Source organism: Eleutherodactylus coqui, chromosome 9 (genome assembly GCF_035609145.1).
Source record: "Eleutherodactylus coqui strain aEleCoq1 chromosome 9, aEleCoq1.hap1, whole genome shotgun sequence".
In the NCBI taxonomy this organism is placed as follows: Eukaryota; Metazoa; Chordata; class Amphibia; order Anura; family Eleutherodactylidae; genus Eleutherodactylus; species Eleutherodactylus coqui.
In genome coordinates this window covers 32,216,583-32,238,975 of record NC_089845.1, presented here as the reverse complement: position 1 = coordinate 32,238,975, position 22,393 = coordinate 32,216,583, and the positions used below count along the sequence as shown (strand labels likewise).

At 45.6% G+C, this 22,393-nt stretch overlaps 1 protein-coding gene across 1 annotated transcript in view; it reads left to right on the top strand.

Moving 5' to 3' along the window:
• Positions 1 to 21,383, top strand: part of SRD5A1 (steroid 5 alpha-reductase 1) — a 34,047-nt gene extending 12,664 nt beyond the window's left edge. The window contains exons 4-5 of the mRNA XM_066579208.1: positions 14,001 to 14,151; positions 21,021 to 21,383. Coding sequence (XP_066435305.1) covers positions 14,001 to 14,151; positions 21,021 to 21,087 — 218 coding nt within the window. The 3' untranslated portion in view covers positions 21,088 to 21,383. The remainder of the gene's footprint in view (positions 1 to 14,000; positions 14,152 to 21,020) is intronic.
• Positions 21,384 to 22,393: the final 1,010 nt, after the last annotated feature.

The following is a 22,393-nucleotide window of genomic DNA, read 5'->3' as shown; positions in this document are numbered from 1 at the left end:
GGTCATGTGTGCGGGTGATCCGCTCCGGATTTTAAATGTTATTTTAGCCGTGGACATGAGGCCTAAATCTTCTTTGAAAGACATTTTGGTATTCAGTATTGGTGCAGTCAATATCAGAAGGACATGTACACGTGCTTCATAGACTACAGCAAAGCATCAGACTGCATTGAACACCACAAGCTGTGGAAATGTGCGAAGTGAATGGGCATCCTGGGGCATCTGGACGAATTGATACAATCCCTTTATGAGAACCAAGAAGCTGCAGTATGGAGAGCACTCGGCAGGACTGACTGGATCGAGAATGAGACGGGCATCTGACAAGGCTGCATCCTATCACCGTCTCTGTTCAATCTGTACGCCGAGACGATGCCTGGGGCTGTACCTCTACATAAGGAAAGCAAAGCTAATGGCAGCTAGTAATGGGACAATTTCCAGCGAGGAAATTGAAGCGGTTTAAAGATTTCCTCTTCTTCAGATCCAAGATTGACAGCAATGGAGAATCGGAACCAGAAATCAAACAAAGAATTACATTTGGCTGAAGTGCAATGCAAGGAACGGCAAGGATATGGAAGAGCGAAGATGTTAGCATTGCTACAAAGATCCGAATGATCAATGCCATCGTGGTACTGATCTCCATATACATATGCGATAAATTGGACACTCAGGAAGGCAGATAGAAGGAATATTGGTGCTTTTGAACTCCGATGCTTGAGAATTATGCTGTGTATGCCTCAGTGGGCAATGGTCACTAACAAGATGGTCCTAGAGTGCATCAAACAAAAAAAAATTGCTAGAGGGCAAATCACCGAACAGCAGCTCTCATACTTTGGACATGTCATGCGGGCCCATTCTCTGGAAACAACATTGATGCTCGGCAAAGTCAATGGGTCATGGAGAAGAGGACGACAAAGAACATGCTAGCTGGACACAATCAAGGTGGATACAAACACGTACATGGAGGAACTGAAAGACGCGGTTGGGAAACCAGTTGTCTACAATTCCATTGAAGAAGAAACAGATCTTTTAGGGTGGAACAAAAAGGTTGCATATCTTTGCCCTCTCTTCCTTGCAAAAGCACTCCAAATCTGTCAGACTGCCAGTGCATTTCATGTGTAGCACCTTCTTCGGGTCATCCTACTTGGGCCATTCCAAAACGTTGATCTTCTGGTGAAGCCATTCTTTTGTTGGTTTAGAGGTCTGCTTTGGGTTGTTGTACTGAAAGGTGGAATTCATATTCAGATTTTTAGCTGAGGCCTGTTGGTTTTGTGCCAAAATGGACTGATATTTGGAACTGTTCATAATTCCCTCCCCCTTGACTAAAGCCCCAGCCCCACCAGCAGAACAGCCCCCACATAATACTGCCTCCCACCATCTTCACTGCGGGTCTGGTGGGCTTCTGGTGGTGGCAGAGTTGTTCCAAACATACCTTTTTGGAATTATAGCCAAAAAGTTCGCCCTCGGTCTCATCAGACAGAACACGTTCTCCCACAGACTTGGTATAGGCTTTGGCAAAACATAGTGGGCTTGGATATATATCTAAGAAAAGGCTTCCATTTGGCCCCCTTATAGGAGAGCGTGCGCTTAGGACTCTGAAAAGAGTCTGATTATCAGCAGGTAAGTGCTTCATGTGGGCACCATGCGAACCTGGAAGCGGGTGAGTATGAAAATACAACCCCTGGCTCCCTGTCACCTGCCTTTAAGAGTACCGTAAGTAATTTTATGGTTCTTCCGGCAAGTGACAGGTTCCCTTTAAGGCTCACAAGGTGATTTATTTATTTATTTTTTTTCTCGATAACACATAAACACTATTCACACACCCACGTGCCAGGAAACAAACGCCGTGTCTGGCGAGTTCATATCGAAGTACTGCAATCTAAATGCAAATTCGGTACTACCAGAATATCCATCCCGATCACTGAAGTAATAATCTGTTAAAATCATATGCTTTATTAAATTCATTAATATATTCAGACAAACCAAACAGACGTAATAGATTCCATATATCAGTGTCGGCAATAACTGTGGATGAGGTGCGAAAACTGAAGAACTAGATTCTCCCAGAAAATTGCACACAGCAAGTCATCTGCCATAAAGAGTGCTACACACACTGCAGAATGACAGACTCCATCCTAATCAGAGACCTCCAAAAATAGAGCCGTCTCCTATATTTCACCAAGGTGGTAGCAGGTACATGGAACATCTCGCCCCTCCAGTATGAATAGAACTTGTAGAATCCTATTGGACCATTTAAGCTGGAGATCACAATAACTGGCGGTTGGTAGGACCTCGCTGATGACGATCACCAGTGCTCCCTTTTCTTCATCTACTTCCAAGTTGTTAGCAATTCAATTGGTAGGCATTTCCATAGAATTGTATTAACTGATGCTCATCCTAAGCTGTCCACTATCATACCCTGCCTGACTGTGGGGTAGTCGTCCTGATAAAGACAGTAGTATCACCCCCTGCGGCTGTCGCCTGTTCGTTACCTAGAATACCCTATTAGGCCTCCCTCACACAGGGCGTTTGCAGAAACGCAGCGTTTTCGAACGCTGCGTTACTGCAGATTCCGCCCCGTTTCAGCAGCGCTGGCATAAAAGCCAGCGTTTTGGCTGCGGTTTCAGCTCGGCTGAAAACGCAGCCAAGAATGCTGAAAAGAAAAAAAAAAAAAAGTAATACTCACCTAGCCGCTGCAGTCCGGGTCGCGGCCGCTGGTCTCTGCCGCTGATCTAAGCTTCCTCGGCACTCCCCAGTCTATTGCCGGAGGCCAGGTTTGAGAACCCGGCCTCCGGCAATAGAGTGCTGTGATTGGTTGTCGGTGCTTGCTCGATGCCCTTCATTGACTGTCTCAGCCAATCAGAGCTTGCCGGCGCTGATTGGCTGAGACAGTCAATGAAGGGCTGTGATTGGGCATCGAGCGTGCCGATAACCAATCACAGCACTCTATTGCCGGAGGCGGGGTTCTCAAACCTGGCCTACGGCAATAGACTTGTGAATGCAGGGGAAGCCCGAATCAGCGGCAGAGACCAGCGGCCGCGACCCGGACTGCAGCGGCTAGGTGAGTATTAACTTTATTTTTTTCTCTCTACCTAGCTGGGGCAGATTTTCGGGGTAGGGCTTCTATTGCAAGCCCTCACCCCGAAAATCGGCGAGCGGTTAACGCTGCCAAAAACGTGGCACCAAGTGTTGCCGCGTTTTCAGCAGTGTTAAAACCGCTGCCCATTCATTTCAATGAGCGACGCAGGGCTGAAAACGCCCCAAAATAGAACTTGCATCGCTGTCAGAGCGCAGCGTTGCAAGGCGCTGCGTTATTAGCCCTGTGTGAGCAGCCCCATTGAAATGAATGGGAGTGTTGTACAGCGTTTAGCGCTGGGCTGAAAAGGCAGCGCTAAACGCTGTACAAAACGCCCTGTGTGAGGGAGGCCTTATTGTCACACATAACTAAAAACCCTTCTCAGTTTTCCCATGCCTGGTAAAGCAGGGATAATCGGGGGCATCAAGAAGAGCACAAAAGGGACAGGTTTCTACACAACATAGAAGGGGGTTCTTTACTGTAAGAGCAGTGAGACTGTGGAACTCTCTGCCTGAGGATGTGGTGATGGGGAACTCCTCCATAAAAGCCCCTCCATAAGTGGGGCCTAAACACCTTTCTTACATAGTAACATAGTTCGTTAGGCCGAATGAAGACAATGTCCATCTAGTCCAGCCTGTCTATCCTCCTGTGTTGATCCAGAGGAAGGCAAAAAAAACCCCAAGAGCAGAAGCCAATTAGCCCTTTTGGGGAAAAAATTCCTTCCCGACTCCCTAATGGCAATCAGACTAATCCCTGGATCAACCCCTAATAGTTCCTACCTGTCTGTATACCCGGATTAACAATTAACCTAAGATTTATATCCTGTAATATCCTTCCTCTCCAGAAAGACATCAAGTCCTCTTTTAAACTCCTCTATTGATTTTGCCATCACCACATCCTCCGGTAGAGAGTTCCACAGTCTAACTGCTCTTACAGTAAAGAACCCCCTTCTATGTTGGTGATGAAACCTTCTTTCCTCTAGACGTAGCGGATGTCCTCTTGTTACCGTTGCAGTCCTGGGTATAAGCAGATCATGGGAGAGATCCTTGTATTGTCCCCTCATGTATTTATACATAGTTATTTGATCACCCCTTAGCCGTCTTTTTTCTAGAGTAAATAGTCCCAATTTTGATGCCTCTCTGGGTATTCCAGTCCCTTCATTCCATGTATTAGTTTAGTTGCCCTTCTTTGAACCCCGTCCAGTACTGTAACATCTTTCCTGAGCACCGGTGTCCAGAATTGTATGCAGTATTCCATGTGGGGCCTGACAAGTGCCTTATATAGTGGAAGGATAATGTTCTCGTCCTTCGCCCCTATACCTCTTTTAATGCACCCCAAGACTTTATTAGCTTTTGCAGCAGCTGACTGGCATTGGTTACTACAGTTTAGTCTACAATCCACTAGTACCCCCCAGGTCCTTTTCCATATCACTTATCCCTAGTGGTACCCCATTAAGTGTATATTTGTGACATCCGTTCCTCCTGCCCATGTGCATAACCTTACATTTATGCAGATTGAACTTCATTTGCCATTTTTCTCCCCAAGCCCCCGGCTTATCCAGGTCCGTTTGTAGCCGCACATTGTCCTCTGTTGCATTAATTATATTGTATACTTTTGTGTCATCTGCAAATATTGATATTTTACTGTGCAGCCCCTCTATCAGGTCATTGATAAATATATTGAACAGAATGGGACCTAATGCTGAGCCCTGTGGTACCCCGCTAGCGACTGTGGTCCAATCAGAGTACGCACCATTTATTGCCACCCTTTGCTTTCTATCATTGAGCCAATTTTTTACCCAATTACACACGTTTTCACCCAATCCGAGCTGTCTCATTTTGGTTATTAGCCTATTATGTGGCACGGTGTCAAAGGCTTTAGAGAAGTCCAGATATACGAGATCAATAGATTCTCCCAGGTCCAGCTTAGAGCTTACTTCGTCGTAGAAACTGATCAGATTTGTCTGACATGAGCGACCCTTCATGAATCCATGCTGGTGAGGAGTTATTCCCTTGTTCTCCTTGAGGTACTCATCGATGGCGTCTTTCAGAATCCCCTCAAAGTTTTCCCATTATTGAAGTGAGACTTACTGGCCTGTAGTTACCAGGCTCACTTTTTCTCCCCTTTTTATAAATTTGAACCACGTTGGCAATGCGCCAATCCAATGGTACTACACCGGTCTTGATAGTGTCTAGAAATATTAGATATAGCGGCCTAGCTATCTCTTCACTTAGTTCTCTTAGTATCCTTGGGTGTATTCCATCTGGGCCTGGCGATTTATCTATTTTTTTTTTTATTTTTTTTTAATCTTCTTTAACCGGTTCCGCACTTCCTCCTGCGTTAGGCATGACAATGACATATTTTGTGAGGGGTTCATTTTATTCCCCTGCATCTCGTGTGGCATTTCCTTTTCGTTTGTGAATACGCTTGAAAAGAAACTATTTAATAGATTTGCCTTCCCTCCATCATCTTCACCGATTTTTTTTATTTTTTTTTATTTTTTTTTTTATTTTTATTTTTTTTAAATTTATTTATTTTTTATTTTTTTTCCCCCCTGCATTATTTGTTAAAGGGCCAGTGCTCTCCCTGCAAATCCTTTTGCTGTTAATATAGTTGAAGAATAGTTTCAGGTTGTTTTTGCTCTCTTTGGCGATCCGTCTTTCTGCTTCCTCTTTGGCAATTTTGATCCTATCTTTGCATAGTTTGTTTTTCTCCCTGTACGATTTTAGTGCTTCTCCGCTGCCTTCTTGCTTTAGTAGTTTGAACGCTTTCTTTTTTTCGTGTATTGCCCCTCTCACCGTCTTGTCGAGCCACATTGGTTTCCTTTTAGTTGAGTTTCTTTTATTTTTAAAGGGAATGAACTGCTCACATGAGGTGATTAGGATCCTTTTAAACTTTTCCCATTTTTCCTCCGTACTGATATTTTTGAGGATGTTGTCCCAATTAATGTTACCGATAGTAGTTCTAAGCTCATTACATTTTGCTTTACTAAAGTTTAGTTTCTTTGTTGCTCCCTGATAAGGCTTCCTATTGAATGACAGCTGGAAGTTGATTATATTGTGGTCACTGTTCCCCAAGTGCCCCTCAACCTGCACCCCCTTTATACGGTCCGGTTTGTTAGTTAATACTAAGTCCAGAATGGCCCTCCCTCTTGTTGGTTCCTGCACAAGTTGGATAAAGTAGTTATCTTTAATTGTTCTCAAGAACGTATCACTCCTATGAGATTTGCAGGTTTCGTTCTCCCATATTATATCCGGATAATTAAAATCCCCCATGATAATTACTTCGTTGCGCTTTGACACCTCTTCTATCTGCCTTAGTAGTAAGTTTTCAGTTTCTTCTGTTGCTTTTGGTGGTCTATAGAAAACCCCTATCAGGATTTTGTTATTTCTTCCTCCCTGTATTTCTACCCACAGAGATTCCACCTGTTCATCTCCTACTCCTATATACTCCCGTAGTCTCGGATTTAAGTTCGATTTGATGTACAGACATACCCCTCCCCCTTTCTGGTTCCTTCGGTCTCTTCTGAAGAGATTGTAACCCTGCAAATTCGCCGCCCAATCACACTTCTCATCAAGCCATGTTTCCGTTATTCCGACTATATCATAGTTTTCATCAGACATTCTCGCTTCAAGCTCACCCACTTTACCAATCAGACTTCTTGCATTCGTGGTCATACAATTTATATCGTTTTTTTTTTTGTTAAAATTCTTGAGCGATACAATATTACATGTTATATCACTGATTATTCAGAAGTGATGAAGTCGGTGATTCAGCCTCACCTACTATGTTACTATAACTGCCGCCATGGAGTGGAGCCGTCCTGATTGGGTCGACTACCCATTAGTCATTTACACTTGTGCGTGTCCTTTTTAAGTGCATATAGCACTTTTTTGGGCAGATGACATGCTGCATGCAATTTTCTGCAAAAAAAAAAAATAAATAAATTTTTTTCTCCAGCCCCACATCTACAGTTATTTCTGACATTTGATGTATTGACTCAATTATCTGTTTTGTTTGTCTGGGTATTTTAAGGAATTTAATAAAGTATATAATTTAAGGTTTTATTACTTCAGTGATGGTGAGTTCACGTTGAACACAATTTATGACATTTTTTATATTGTTTTATTTATTTGGTTTACTTGGTTTTTGTGTGTTAGCAGAATGCACCCTGCAAGACGTGACAAATTTTTATTTTTTTTTTTAAAGACTTTTCATAACCTTTTGTTTTTACAAGTATATAGGGTCTTGGTGGCATTATGTGCCCCTATTAGTATGTCTGCCAATGATTTCACAACATCATCCCTTTTTTATGTTTAACTCCTTAGTGACCAAGCCTGTTTACGCCTTAAGGACCAGGCCAAATTTTGGAAATCTGACATATGTCACTTTTAACATAGAATAACTCCGTAAAAGTTTTACTTATCAAAGTGATTCTGGCATTTTTTTTAGCCACATATTGTACTTCATTTTAGTGGTAAAAATAGCCCGTAGAATTTGTGTATTTATTAAAAGCGGCAAAATTGGGAATTTTTTTTAAATCACATTTTCAACTGCAATATCGCAAATATGTGCAAACATACTGTACAAATTTTTGATAAGATATATATATATTTCCATCTGTTCACTTTTTATTCTGGATGCACATTTGAAAAACTTTTTTTTTTCTTGACCATTTAGGTGCTGTACAAATTTTACAATAATTATTAACCTTTTGAGGAACACCAAGCCAACTTTACAAAGGCTCATGGGTGTCACAATGATGGATACCCCCACAAATTACACCATTTTACAAAATACACATTTTAATGTATTCACTGAGGGTAGTCAGGAGTATTGGGACCCCACCGTTTCTTTACAGGAGTTAATGCAATTACAGGAGAAAAAATAACATTTCATATTTTTGCAAATATGTCATTTGAAAGGCAGTTTTTTTTTCTATAGTGCACATGAAAATGAGGATTTACACCCCACAATGGATACCCCTGTTTGCTCTGTTTTCAGAAATATACCCATTGTGGCCCTAATATTATGTACGTATGCACAACGGGGCCCAAACTGAAAAGAGCAGCCGGTGGCTTTCAGAACAGACATTTTACTTGAGGGTGATTTAAGCCCTTGAGCGGCCGAAACGATAAAGACCCCCCACAAATGACCCCATTTTGAAAACTAGACCCCTTAAAGGGGTTGTCCCGCGGCAGCAAGTGGGTCTATACACTTCTGTATGGCCATATTAATGCACTTTGTAATGTACATTGTGTATTAATTATGAGCCATACAGAAGTTATCAAAAGTTATTCACTTACCTGCTCCGTTGCTGGCGTCCTCGTCTCCATGGTTGCCGTCTAATTTTCGCCGTCTAATGGCCAAATTAGACGCGCTTGCGCAGTCCGGGTCTTCTGCTTTTCTCAATGGGGCTCCGTGTAGCTCCGCCCCGTCACGTGCCGATTCCAGCCAATCAGGAGGCTGGAATCGGCAATGGACCGCACAGAAGCCCTGCGGTCCACCGAGGGAGAAGATGCCGGCGGCCATCTTCAGCAGGTAAGTAAGAAGTCACCGGAGCGCGGGGATTCAGGTAAGCGCTGTCCGGTGTTCTTTTTTAACCCCTGCATCGGGGTTGTCTCGCGCCGAACAGGGGGGGGGGGGTTGAAGAAAAAAAACCCCGTTTCGGCGCGGGGCAACCCCTTTAAGGAATTCATCTATTTTGACCCCATAGTTTTTGAATTTATTTTTTTGCCAATTGTTTCATTTTAAAAACTTTTTTTTTTGTACAGCACACATATGAATGAAGTGGCTGCTCCAGGCTCTCGGCTACCTTCAGGAGCAAGCAGATTTTACCCAGGCTCTCCCCAGCTTCTGTGCCTGCGTCCGCCATTTTGGCGATTGGGCGCATGTGCTGAAGCTGGGGAAAAGTCCACGGATAAGAATCCCATTGGGGGACATCGCTGGAGACTGCTGTTATCCAATGGATAACGGCGATAATGTTACCAGGATCGTATACCGCAAACCCAGATAAAAACTTCAGGCTCTCAGGTACGCTTGCTTAGTAGCCAGGAGCTAAGAGATTTTAAATTACCCCGGCAATCTGCGAATTTTGCGCATGCGTCCACCATTCTGGAGCCAGGGTAAGGTCCGCTGATAAATCCATGATCCTTAAGTATGTAATTTCATCTCCCCTCCGGATATGATACATGGGGGCAGATGAAACAAACATATATTTTTTTACTTTTACGTGATCGCTGTTATCCATTGGATAACAGCAATCATGTGACCGAGACCGCATACAGCAGATCCCGGTGACAGCTCCCTGCTCTCGGCTACTCATACTAGCCGGGAGCAGGGAGTTTTAAAATTTCCCGGGCCTCCCAGCCATCTGCGCATGACGTACTGACATCTGGTGCTTAGACGCCGGCCTCAGGACCTGGAAGACCAGAACTCTGCAGGACATTGCGGAGGACGGGGGTGAGTACTCTCTGCTCCCCACACGGATCCGAACTGTGAGAAGAGCTGAAATTTTAACTTTTTTAAACTTTGTATTTACTTTAATGCAATCACCCGTATCCGGTGGATACTGGCGATCGCATGACCGGGGGAAGGCTTCCCTTGGCCCCCATGACAGTTCCAGGGTGTCGGCTACTTCCGGTAACCATCAGCATGGAGCTGCCACGTCCACAGCCTGCAGGGCTTTAATCCCCAGAGAAAGCGTATTTTTACAGCCCTGGGGATTAAAGCCTAGCAAACCGGAACGTAAAAACACAATGGGGTGGTTACTAAGGGGTTAAAAATTGTGTTTTAAAATATTGACTTTAAATGTATAGGGTCTTATCAGTCCCTTTTTAAAAGGTTTCTACTTTTGAGAGTAAATCTCTAAACTGTGATTATTTTGTGTGCCCAGTAGAGATGAGCGAGCGTACTCGGAAAAGCACTACTCGCTCGAGTAATTTGCTTTATCCGAGTATCGCTGTGCTCGTCCCTGAAGATTCGGGTGCCGGCACGGAGCGGGGAGCTGCAGGGGAGAGCGGGGAGGAACGGAGGTAAGATCTTTCTCTCCCTCTCTCCCGCCCGCTCTCCCCTGCTCCCCGCTGCGACTCACCTGTCAGCCGCAGCGGCACCCGAATCTTCAGACCCGAGCACAGCGATACTTGGATAAAGCACATTACTCGAGCGAGTAGTGCTTTTCCGAGTACGCTCGCTCATCTCTAGTGCCCAGGAAACTCCCTTTCTGGAGAAAGAGTCTCATAGCGTTAAACATAAGGACTTTCCCTACATTTACTGTACTCCAATAAATGCAAAAAAGGGGCATGCTTGCCATCAAAGACCCCTAGATTTCAACATGACAAAACTATTGATACTCCCCAACCTGCGAACGTTTAATATACGAACAAACCTGTCCTGCAGTATGATGTAATGCTATGGTTTCATCAATCACCAAGAGGCATAGCTGGGATCCCTCGCAACTGGCTGTCGGCACTAGGGACATGGATTTTATTATGTTGTCTCTATCCTCTCTCCCAGAAATAAGGCCAGCTTGGTCTCTATGAATCACCGCCGGGATACAGGGCTGTAGTCGGGTTGCTATTATCTGTTTGGCATAGAGTTTTATGCCTAAGTCTATGAGCGAGATGGGCCAATAGTGACCGCAGACCGATGCGTCCTTTCCTGGTTTAGACAAAACTACTAGATGAGCCTGTAAGACTTGTATGGGAAAAACTCCTGGATATTGCATTGAAGGAAAGGGTCTATTTCATCCTTAAAGAGTTTATAGAATTTGGTGGAGAAGCCGTCTGGGTCCGGGCTTTTGCATGATTTTTAACTCTTAAATTAATTCTAGGGTTTCAGAGGAGATAGAGTCCTCCTCAACCCCCTGGATCTATGGGCTCTGGGCGATATTTATCGAGTTAGATGGCCATCTCCCAGACCCATCTCTTTTCAATAACTGGTGTGCACATAAGGTCCTTAGAGGTTATTTCATGAAATTATCCTCTGTTAACCCTTTCCAACCCACTGTGACGTCTGAAGACATTCTCATTGAAGCCTGTACAGCTCTGATGTCGGAAGACATCCGGCAGGGTGTTCTTACTGTAGATTACTGGCCTTTCTGTTGTCGGGGGGCCTCTCCAGCATGTCACATACCGCAGTACTGGCTCTAGCCAGCAGATGGCGCCATTGTATAGTGGCAGAAAGAGAAAGCCCCCTAGGAAACCCTGAATCTAAAATTAGATTGCAAAGGGTGAAAAAGAACAGGCAAATTAAAACAAGAGTTATTAAATAAAATTAGCACTCGGACAATACTAATAAATCAAGAGTTTCAAAAACTCTGAATGAGAAAAGCTTAGACACCAGCTACAGAAATATTACACTACTAATATTCAAAGAAATAAAATAGTGTACTGTTGGCGGGGAATAAAGCCCGACGGCTAGACAGTAAATTAAAATATAAAATATGGTAAAGCAACAGTCATTCATAAGAGCAAAAAATAAAAAATTCTCAATCCTTAAGAAATAAACACATTGGCTGAATATTACAAGAAGCTCTGTCACTTAAAAGATGACCCGGGTAATAAATCTTCCACAATAGATATTGAAAAGTTTCCCCAAAACCTGAATTCTCGAACATTCAGACAAAACTACATTAGATGTTATTAATTTCCCTATCTCACAGTATGAGATAAAAATGGTTCTAAACCAACTCAAATGCAGTAAGTCCTTGGGAGCCGGGGGCCGGACCAATGAGGATTACAGAAAAGCTTCACACATTACTATTGTTTCTCAAAAAGAGCAAATTTTCAATCCTATCATTTTTAAACAGGATGTTCTTCAAAGGATCCAGACCATAATATCCAAATCGGGTAAATCTCCAGATAGAACAGAGAACTTTAGACCAATCTCATTACTAAATAGTGATCCTAAGATGTATTCCAAGATTGTGGCCAATAGGCTGATTGAATCTCCCTGTTTTGGTCAAAAACCATTAAGTAAATGGCACTAGAAGATTAATAAATATTACTTGATATTTTAAAGTGAAGCGAGGGCCTCCTCTGCTTTTTTTCGGACGCAAAGAAAGCATTTGATAGGACCCATTGGGGATACCTGGAGGCCGTAGGCAGTACTGCAGAAATTTGGTTTTGAGGGATCAATTTTGACAGTTATTTTGGCCCTGATTAAAAACCCTTCAGCTATGTTCCTCCCTCCTCTATTTCACATAAGGAATGGAACACGACAGGGATGCCCCTTATTCCCTCTGATTTTTATTATTTTTTTCTCTGACTACAGAACCGCTGGCTGAGAAACTTTAGAACTCCCCCCCCCCCCAATAGTTAAAGGAATATAATTTTGGCTTTCAGGAGCATCGACTCTTTACTGATGATGCAACAATGACCCGTTCATTCCCCGTAACTACATTCTCAGAAATAACCAAAATGGTTTCCAACTGTAGTAATATTTCTTACCACAAGATTAATGAGTCTAAGTCGTTAATTCTAAATTTTAGGATTACCCAAGACGGCATTGTATCTCTTCCTGTTTCCTTGTAAGTGGGTAACCAACACCCTTCCTTATCTCGGAATGAATATCCCCTCGCGCGGAGAACAATTTATGTGATGCAAATGATTTGCCCTTATTAAAGAAATGTAGAATGTTTTATCTCAATATAAGACGCTGAGGTTATAAGGGTCGGGCAGGACAGCAGCGAACAAAGATGTTAATTCCTAAAATCATGTACTCTTTCCTTTAGACATATTCCTACACTCCTACCAATTACGTAGAAACCTCCTAACTTCTATTCCGCATTATATTTAGAAAAGGTCTAGACCTAGAGTGAGAGCGGAAAGGACCGTTAGAGACAGCGTCCGCCCTCCAATTATATAATATTATTGGGCAGCTATTCTAGACGGAGTGAGATCGTTATGTCAGAATGATCAGCCTAAAATCACAGGTTTCTATTGAAACCCGTTTGGAAAACCTGTAATCTGATATTCTTCAAGGGGCGCCATTGTTGTCACTCCCCGTGCTTTAAGGCAATCGTGGCTTTACGGTGCTGCACAATCGCAGCGCTATGTGTTCCATTGAAAAGTTGGAAACCTAATGGAACAGAAGCAAAGTAAAAGCTTCCCATGTGTGGTTTTTTTTTTTTTTGAAAACTCATTGAAATCGGTAGATAAAAACAGAAACTTGTAATTCTGGTCTTCCGTTGCAGAAACTTTAACGCTTTAAGGCCCCATACACACGGCCTGCACGGAATCAAACCATGACTGCGGCGGGTGACCCTGCATACCTGTGTGTGCAGGCGGTGGCGTCCACACGGACCTCTCTTCTTCCGGCTTCTCTATACTGCAGACGGTCTGCATGGACATACGCATTTCCTTTTTTTTTAAACTCCTGTTTTTCCAGCGGAATTAACATTGCGGACAGCCGCAGGTCGGATGGCTTCTATTGACTTCAATGGAAGCTGTCTGTATGGTAATCGCAGAAAAATGGAGCAGAAACCGCAATTTGTTTTTGCTGATGTGCATGAAGACTTTTTTATTTTTTTTGCATTGCATACTATAGAGGGTTATTGCTTCGGAGTTTAGAAGTGGATGCCCGTTCCGGATTCTGCAGCAAAAATCCACCCGTGTGCGTTGGCCTATCGCTGATTTTGAATGAGCCCTAAATGAATATACCATGTATTTGGTTACAGAGATGGGAAGGATGAAATGACACCCCTGCATCCATCTTGCATGTTAAGAGATATTGATGCTTTAGATTGGGATCTGTCTCTGTAGATGCCCCCTAATGCCCTGCAGAACTCGCATGTGACCAGCCGCCGTCTTACTTGGGGTTTATAGCTCCCCTTCTTGTCTTTACACCATGATGTGTTTAATGGAGCCACTGAAATGTAATCCACATGCTGCTTCAGACCCCATTGCTTATATGTTTATTGTATTTTAAGGTGGGCTCTTTGAATATGTTTCCGGTGCAAACTTTCTTGGTGAAATAATGGAATGGTCCGGATTTGCTGTTGCTGGTTGGTCCGTCCCCGGAGCAGCTTTTGCTATATTCACATTACTGGTGCTTTCCTCTCGAGCTCAGCAACATCATCAGTAAGTATGGTTTTTGCTTTTCTCACAGGCCTACAGTGTATAGGAGTCGTAAGGAGCTGTTACACTGTCACATAGGATATATAGCACTGTTCATGCTTGCATTGCCAAGGATATACTGTATGTAATACGTCATGACTTTAATCCCTTCCCAGCCACGTAACGTAAATGTCATGTCCTAACGGGTGTAAGGAGCAGGTTTGGGAACAGAGTGCACTTCATACCCATAAGTTGAGTTGGCTCTGCTTGTGTCTGCTAACTAATTAGAGCTCATAGTCAAAGCTTCCCGCGCATCCAAGCAGTCATCCGAATGGAGGGTAACCCCTCAGGTGCGCCATCGGCACTTTTCTTGTTACATGAATGCATGGTGCCGATGGGTTAGCATGGCAGCCCAGGGCCCAACTAAGGCTCTGATGGCTGCTATGCATCGATGCCTATTTAAAAGGCAGTACCAAAATCTAACGTTATTTCCAGAGCGTCATCCCGACGGCCCCATTACATATGGAGGTTGCCCTCTGACCCAGGTAGGGACAGGAAGAGTTTAAAAGCACCTCCCTTTCCACCCATGCTTCAGTGTCTTCCTGTCCCTACGGTGGGACAGAGGAGCAGCTCCAGAGCTGCAGGAGATAGGAAGCTGCGGAGGCAAGAAGACTTACCGCAAAGAAATACTTACCGCACGCTGTGCGGCCCCCCTGGAGGGGTAGAGGTCGGGGCCGCACACTCAAGAGTCCCTGCATCCCCGACCTGCGCTGCCGACGGAGCCGTCAGTCGCCCAGTAGCGCTGGTCTCCCTCGCGCGGATCGCATGTTCGGGCCGCCGCTGCTGTGATGGGATAGTTCCTCCTGGCAGGGGAACGGCAGCGGCGGCCTCCCTGGACCTCGGGCGCATAGCGGTGACGTCATCCGGCGTGGTGACGTCACGCGCACAACGTAGGGGGCGTGGCTACCGGCGAAAACCCGGAAATGGCGCCAAATTTGAAAATCCTCCCCATAAAAGCAGGCTAAACTCCATGGAGGTTCCTGCTGACTGCCAGACAAGTGTATGTGAGTATGTCTACCCGCGACAGCTCAGCACGTGAGGGAGAGATTGACACCCTACCAACTGTAAGTAGGCTATACGCCAAAACATGCGCAAATGGTCACTTGTACAGCGGATGCATATATGTTCCCTTTCTTGTCTCCCCTCTCCCCCACTTTCATGGGTAGATGGATAAGGAGGGTCCAAAGAAAATGGACCCGAGGAAAAAATCGAAAAAATGCGTCCTCTGCAACAAAAGGCTCGAGGAGAGCTATAAAAAACCCCTATGCGAGGAGTGAGTGTATTACCGCAAGTAATGCTCCTGAATCCAACGCTTGCACTGCTATAACAGTGAATTGCTCTGCCTTCACAGATGCACGGGGAAAATTCTCGCAGAGGAGAAAGCAGCATTCAAATCCGATATCCGCTGCATGATAAGGGAAGAGCTGCAGGCTTCCATGGCGTCCCTTCCCCAGGCCCAGCCAGGTCCGTCACGGGTCCCTAAAAGACCTAGACAGACCGAGTCGGCGAGTTCGATCTCCGGTGAATCGCTGGAGCTCCTGTCCGAAGGGGAATTAGAGGACCCACCAGTTCCCATAGAAGACGAGAAGAAATATTACTTCTCATCAAGCGACATTGCGCACCTCATCAAGGCGGTGAGGGAAACAATGCAAATTGAGGAAGATAACCCGCCGAGAACAATCCAGGATGAGATGTTTGGCGGCCTCCGATCTAGAAGAAAGATCATGTTCCCAGTCAACCAGACGCTGCAGCAAGTGATCACAGATGAATGGCAGGAACCGGAAAAAAGGATCACTGTTCCAAAAGAGATCCGAAACCGGCTCGCATTCGCTACCGAGGACGTCCGCCTGTACAGGGAAACCCCCAAGGTGGACATCCAGATCGCAAAAGTGGCCAAGAAGACCCTCTTGCCCTTCGAGGACACCTCCCAGCTATCCGATCCGATGGATAAAAAAATCGACGGATTAATGAAGAAAGCCTGGGAGGCAACATCCCTCACCATCGAGGCTAACATAGCCTCAACCTCAGTGGCTAGATCCATGGCGCTCTGGCTAAACAGGCTAGAAGCCTCCATAAAGGATCGGGCCCCCAGAGAGGAGTTGGCCAGCTGTCTCCCCCTCTTAAAAATGGCTACCGCCTTCCTGGCTGACGCATCAGCGGAAACGGTAAGATACGGGGCAAAAACCGGAGTCCTCAGCAACTCAGCGAGAAGGGCACTATGGCTGAAGACTTGGGCCGCAGACATTACATCCAAAAATAAGCTCTGCGCCATCCCCTTCCAAGGGGAATATATGTTTGGGCCCGTCCTGGACAAAATCCTGGAAAAAGTCGGCGACAAGAGTAAAACCCTGCCTGACAGACAACCTTTCAGGAAACCATCCTTCCCGAAGAGGATGCGCCAGCCTCCTCCCGAAGTTAAAGGGAAAGGGAAGACTGGAAGATGGTCGTACCCCAAGGGAGGTCGGGGTAAGGAAGTCCAACCCTCCCCTGAACAAACAGGGGGTAGATTAGCGGGCTATCTAAGCCAGTGGCAAGGGGTAACGTCTAACCCCTGGGTACTCCGAATAATCGAAGCAGGGTACCAAATTGAATTCCACTCGCTACCCCCTAGGAGATTCCTTATAACCTCCCCGGGGTCCCTACAGGAACAAGGGAACCTCATAAAAGGCGTTCAGGAACTTAAGGACCTAGGGGTCATTACACAAGTCCCCGATTACGAAAGGGGTGAGGGATTCTATTCCCCCCTATTTCTAATAAAAAAACCGAATGGTTCCATTAGGACCATATTTAATCTTAAAGCCCTAAATCAATTTATCTCGTACAAAAAATTCAAGATGGAAACAGTAAGATCCATCGTCCCACTAATAGATCGAGATAGTGTAATGTGCACCATAGATCTTAAAGATGCATATTACCATGTCCCAATAACGGCAGCCCATCACAAGTACCTGAGGTTTGCTCTGCGGGAGGGAGACAAGATCCAACATTACCAATTCACGGCCCTTCCATTCGGAATCTCCACCGCCCCTCGGGTATTCACGAAAATCGTTATAGAGATGGTAGCCTACTTCAGGCGGAATCAGATCCGCATATTTCCGTATCTGGATGACTTTTTGTTGGTGTCAAGGACGGAGAAGACCATGCGTATAGACCTATCCATGGTCTTATCCACCCTAAACAGTTTAGGGTGGATAGTTAACAAGCAGAAGTCCGACTTGAACCCTGGTACACAAAAGGTGTACCTGGGAGTATTACTAGACTCCCACATCCAGGAATCCCGGCTTCCATCATCTAGGAAGGAAGACCTCACCCAAAGAGTAAAATCCTTCTGTCAGGCTACGGCGGTTTCCATTAGAGAAACAATGAAGGTGCTGGGCATCCTGACGGCTTGCATTCAGATAGTCCCATGGGCACAGGCCCATACCCGGCAATTACAAGGATTTATCCTTGCCAACTGGGACAAACGGCAGACATCCCTGGATAAGAAGGTGAGCCTGTCCGTCCGAGTCAAAGAGTCCCTACGCTGGTGGACCTCACAGAGGAACCTAAGCAAAGGTACCTCTTGGTCACAAGAATCTACCGTACCCATCACAACAGATGCCAGCAAAACGGGATGGGGAGCCCAAGTAGCCGACCAAAATCTACAGGGGATTTGGGACCCCCAAGTAGCTAAACGCTCATCCAATTTCAGAGAACTAAGGGCAATCTGGGAAGCCCTTCAGGCGGCAGAACCCCTTATAAAAGGAAGGCATGTCAAAATCCTAACCGATAATATGACAGCTCTGTCATTTGTTCGTCACCAGGGGGGAACGCGACACCCGCACCTGCAACGACTGGCAACAGAGATACTCCGCTGGGCGGAATCCAACGTGCTGTCCCTCTCAGCGATCCACTTAAAAGGGTCCACAAACGTCGCTGCCGACTTCCTGAGCAGACAGAGCATCCATCCAGGAGAATGGGGACTGAATCAGCGAGTCTTCGACCAACTAATCTGCCAGTGGGGAGAACCGCAGATAGACCTGTTCGCCACGAAGAGAAATTCAAAGTGCCAGGACTTTTACTCGCTGAACCCCAGAGACAATCCACGCGGGGTAGACGCCCTGTCCCAAAGCTGGGACATGGACCTAGCCTACGCCTTTCCTCCCTTCCCACTGATCCCCCGCACCCTCAGGAAAATCCAAACCAGCCGGGCGTCAGTCATACTAGTTGCCCCTATGTGGGACAAAAGGCCCTGGTATCCCCTGCTAAAAGCCTTGGCGATCCAGGGTCCATTCCTACTACCAGCCGTAGAAGATCTTCTCCTCCAGGGCCCACTAACATACCCAGGGGTCGAGAAATTGAAGCTAGCAGCATGGATGCTGAAAGCATGATACTGCGTGGGAAGGGACTCTCCCATAATGTAATTACTACCCTAACAAAAAGCCGTAAACCTATCACGATAGCCATCTACGATAGGATATGGAAAAAATTCACAGAGTTCTGTAAAATAGAGCCAGGGAAAATCCCAGGAATTGACATTCCCGTAATCCTGGAATTTTTGCAGGCAGGCCTAGAAAAAGGCCTTAGTCCTAGAACCCTTAAAGTCCATACAGCAGCACTAGGGTCCTATCTAGATTTTCCCTTGGCAGAACACCGCTGGGTGCGTAGGTTTCTCAAAGGGGCAGAACGGCTTCGACCCTTTGTTAGAGAAACCTTTCCTACCTGGGACCTAAATATAGTCTTAACTAGCTTTTGCCAATCCCCCTTCGAACCCCTCTCACAACTCTCCTTGAGGCTGCTCACACTAAAAGTTACCCTTTTAGTTGCCATAACATCGGCTCGGAGAATAGGGGAATTGCAAGCATTACAATGTATTGAACCATACATGGTAATACAAGACGACAGGATTACCTTCAAACTAGACCCAGCCTTCCTTCCGAAGGTAGTGTCAAAATTTCATAGGGAGCAGACGATCACTCTGCCCTCCTTCTGTCAAAATCCCCGTAACGAGAAAGAGAGAGAATTTCATAACCTAGACGTTAGGAGAGCTGTTCTAGCGTACCTAGAGGCCACCCGCTCTTTCCGTAAAAATAATAACCTCTTCATTCAATTTCAGGGGCCGGCAAAAGGAAAGACGGCAACTAAGAGCACCATCGCGAGGTGGATCAAGACCGCCATCCAAGAGGCATATAAAGCCAGGGGTCTCGACCCTCCGGGAAAAATTAGAGCTCACTCCACTCGCTCTCTTTCCTCCTCTTGGGCAGAAAAAGGCCAGGCGTCTGCCGAGCAGATCTGCAAGGCGGCGACCTGGTCGAGTATACATACATTTACCCGACATTACAGGGTTAACGTCCAGTCGGACAAAGACCTGAGTTACGGACGTAAAGTCCTTCAGGCAGTAGTCCCACCCTAGGGCCACGTATAATTTGGTATACTCCATATGTAATGGGGCCGTCGGGATGACGCTCTGGAAGGACACGGATTACTTACCGGTAGTCCCTTTTCCAGGAGTCATCACGACGGCCCATAGTTCCCTCCCCTTTAAGAATAATTTATGTTCTTCAAATGTAAATATGACCGAATAAAGGTAAAATTTGGTTTAGTAAACATTGTCCACCGTAATGATTTATAAGTCACTGAAGCATGGGTGGAAAGGGAGGTGCTTTTAAACTCTTCCTGTCCCTACCTGGGTCAGAGGGCAACCTCCATATGTAATGGGGCCGTCGTGATGACTCCTGGAAAAGGGACTACCGGTAAGTAATCCGTGTCCTTCCCCTGCGGAAAGGGAATGACTTTATGATCATGGGGGTTTAACCGCTGAGACCCTCCCTGATCCCAAGAATAAGGTTCCCAAAGTTTCCGTGTGAATGGAGTGGTGGTGCACATGTGTGTCCTCCCAAAAAAATGGGAGCCTTGATAGTCCTTGCATGAATGGAGTGATCAGTGGGGTCCGAGTGGTTGAACCCCACCAATGATGAAGTTAATCCCAACCCTGTAGATAGGATTGTACCAGAATCTAAAGTTATGTCTTTCTGAGTTCTGGCTGCGGCAGGGGTTAATAGGCAACAGTAAAAGAGTACTACAGTACTGTGTGGGGAGAATGCTGCAAAATAGGAGTGCCTTCAGAAATAGAAGGGTTTTTTAATTTGTCAATTAAGTGAATGCAAAGCGAATGAACTAAAGGGATCCAAATCAAATCATTATGTGGTGTGACGCCCTTTGCCTTCAAAATAGCATCCATTCTTCTAGATACACTTGCACACAGTTTGAGAAGGAACTCAGCAGGGACGTTTTTTCAAACCCCTTGGAGAACAAAGCGCAGATCTTCTGTCGATGTCGGCTTGCATAAATCCTTCTATTTTCATGTAGTCCCATGTGAACACAGCCTAAGGCCCCCTGTCCACGGGTGTTGCGGTATCCCGCGGCGGAGCTCCGCTGTGGGAGCGGCCGCCCAGGAGCAGGAGCCGCAGACGGATCTCCGCTGTCAGCCTATTCTGACAGATAGGCTGACCGTGGAGAATCTCGGCAATTCGCAGCATGCTGCGATTTGCAGGCCGCGAGTGGAGAATTGCAATGATTCTTTGCTCCTGGACATGGGGCCAGCGCTTTTCATGGCAAGCTATGGAAAGCTTCAGACGGCGTGATTTGCTGGCGATTTACCGCCGGCGAAATCACGTCTGTGGACAGGGGGCCTTTGTGATGCAAACTGTAGTTTGTTTTGAGATATAAAAAGAAATCGGTGTAACCCAAAATTGTAATGGTAATTGTTTTAGCTTGATGTCCGGTGTGAGATGGACGTTCTTGCATGAATCGCTCTTTAATACTCCCCCTCTGACTCGTTCCTGTTCTTCCAGATGGTATCTTGAGAGATTTGAAGACTATCCAAAAGCCAGGAAAATCCTCATTCCATTCATATATTGAGTTCTACGGAACTAAGACCAAAGTGCCTTCTGGACGGTTCAGTCTTCCATCACTATGGTGCTGCCCTCGTTATATCTGAGGCAAGGAGCTTTACTGGAATCCTCCATGTTTTGTTCAGTTTGATTATTTTAATGTATTTTATGGTGTTCTGACCACTTGAAAAGGTTCTACCTCATTTTATTGTTCTGATATATTGCCTTGTTTACCACCTCGAGAATGTTCCGGCAGTACCTGTTTTATCCACAAGAGTTTCTTGTATCCTTATATCTGATTTCGAATAAATCACCAAAAATGTTCTTGTTTGAGTCTGTTTTCTGCTGCACTTGGACAACGCTTGTATTAAAGAAGAACCGTTCTGCTGTCCCAGTGATGCCGAGGCTACTGATCTGATCAGTCATAGCACTAGGCCACATGCACACGGGCGGGTCAGATTCCAAATGCGGGACCCTGCAGCAGAATCTGACCCTGTGCCCGGCTGGCATCCGCGCACCTGTATTTTCTTCTTTTCTGTACTGCGGCTGGTTCGCATGGCTCGCCATCTGACTTGTGCAGAACAGATTTTTTTTTTTAAACTCCTGCTTCTCCTGCGGAATCCACGACCTGTTCGTGATGTCTATTACGGGCGGTCCCGAGGTCGGACGGCTTCCATTCACTTCAATGGAAGCTGTCCATGTGGAAACCACAGGAAAATTGAGCATGCTGCGATTTTGTATTTATTTATTTTTTGATTTTATTTTTTCTCATCCCCAGTCAGAAACCACTAGTGAACACGAGGAATCCGGTTTGCATTGCATGCTATGGGCAGTATTCGCTGCGGAGACCGGAGGTGGGCGCTCCGGATTCCGCAAATCAAATCCTCTTGTGTGCATTCACCCCTATAGAAGAGAAGTAAATGCTGGCAGGTGTTGAGGCGTGTGGAGATATGCTGAATATAAGGTTATTACAAATGATCTTCCCGATCTGAAACCCTCATATCTCCTGTTTAGTGACACTTAAATACAGAAATTTGATATCAATGGAAACAGAAAGTCAAAATTCTGTTGCACAACATCAAAACTGTCTTCGCCATCAGAGGTGATCAGTGTGTCCCCCTTTGTCGACTCACAGAGCCTGCAGTCAGGTTCCTACCATACCGATGTAGTGTATTACAACTGACTGATGCCATTGCTTCTGGGATGCGTCCTCAGGTCATACATGGTGGGTGGTAAGGGTGGCATGTAGACTATCTTCAACCCTCCCCAAGAGAAAAATAATCACAGGGAGTAAGGAGGCATGCGGAGGCCACGGAAGAAGATTTGCAAACTGC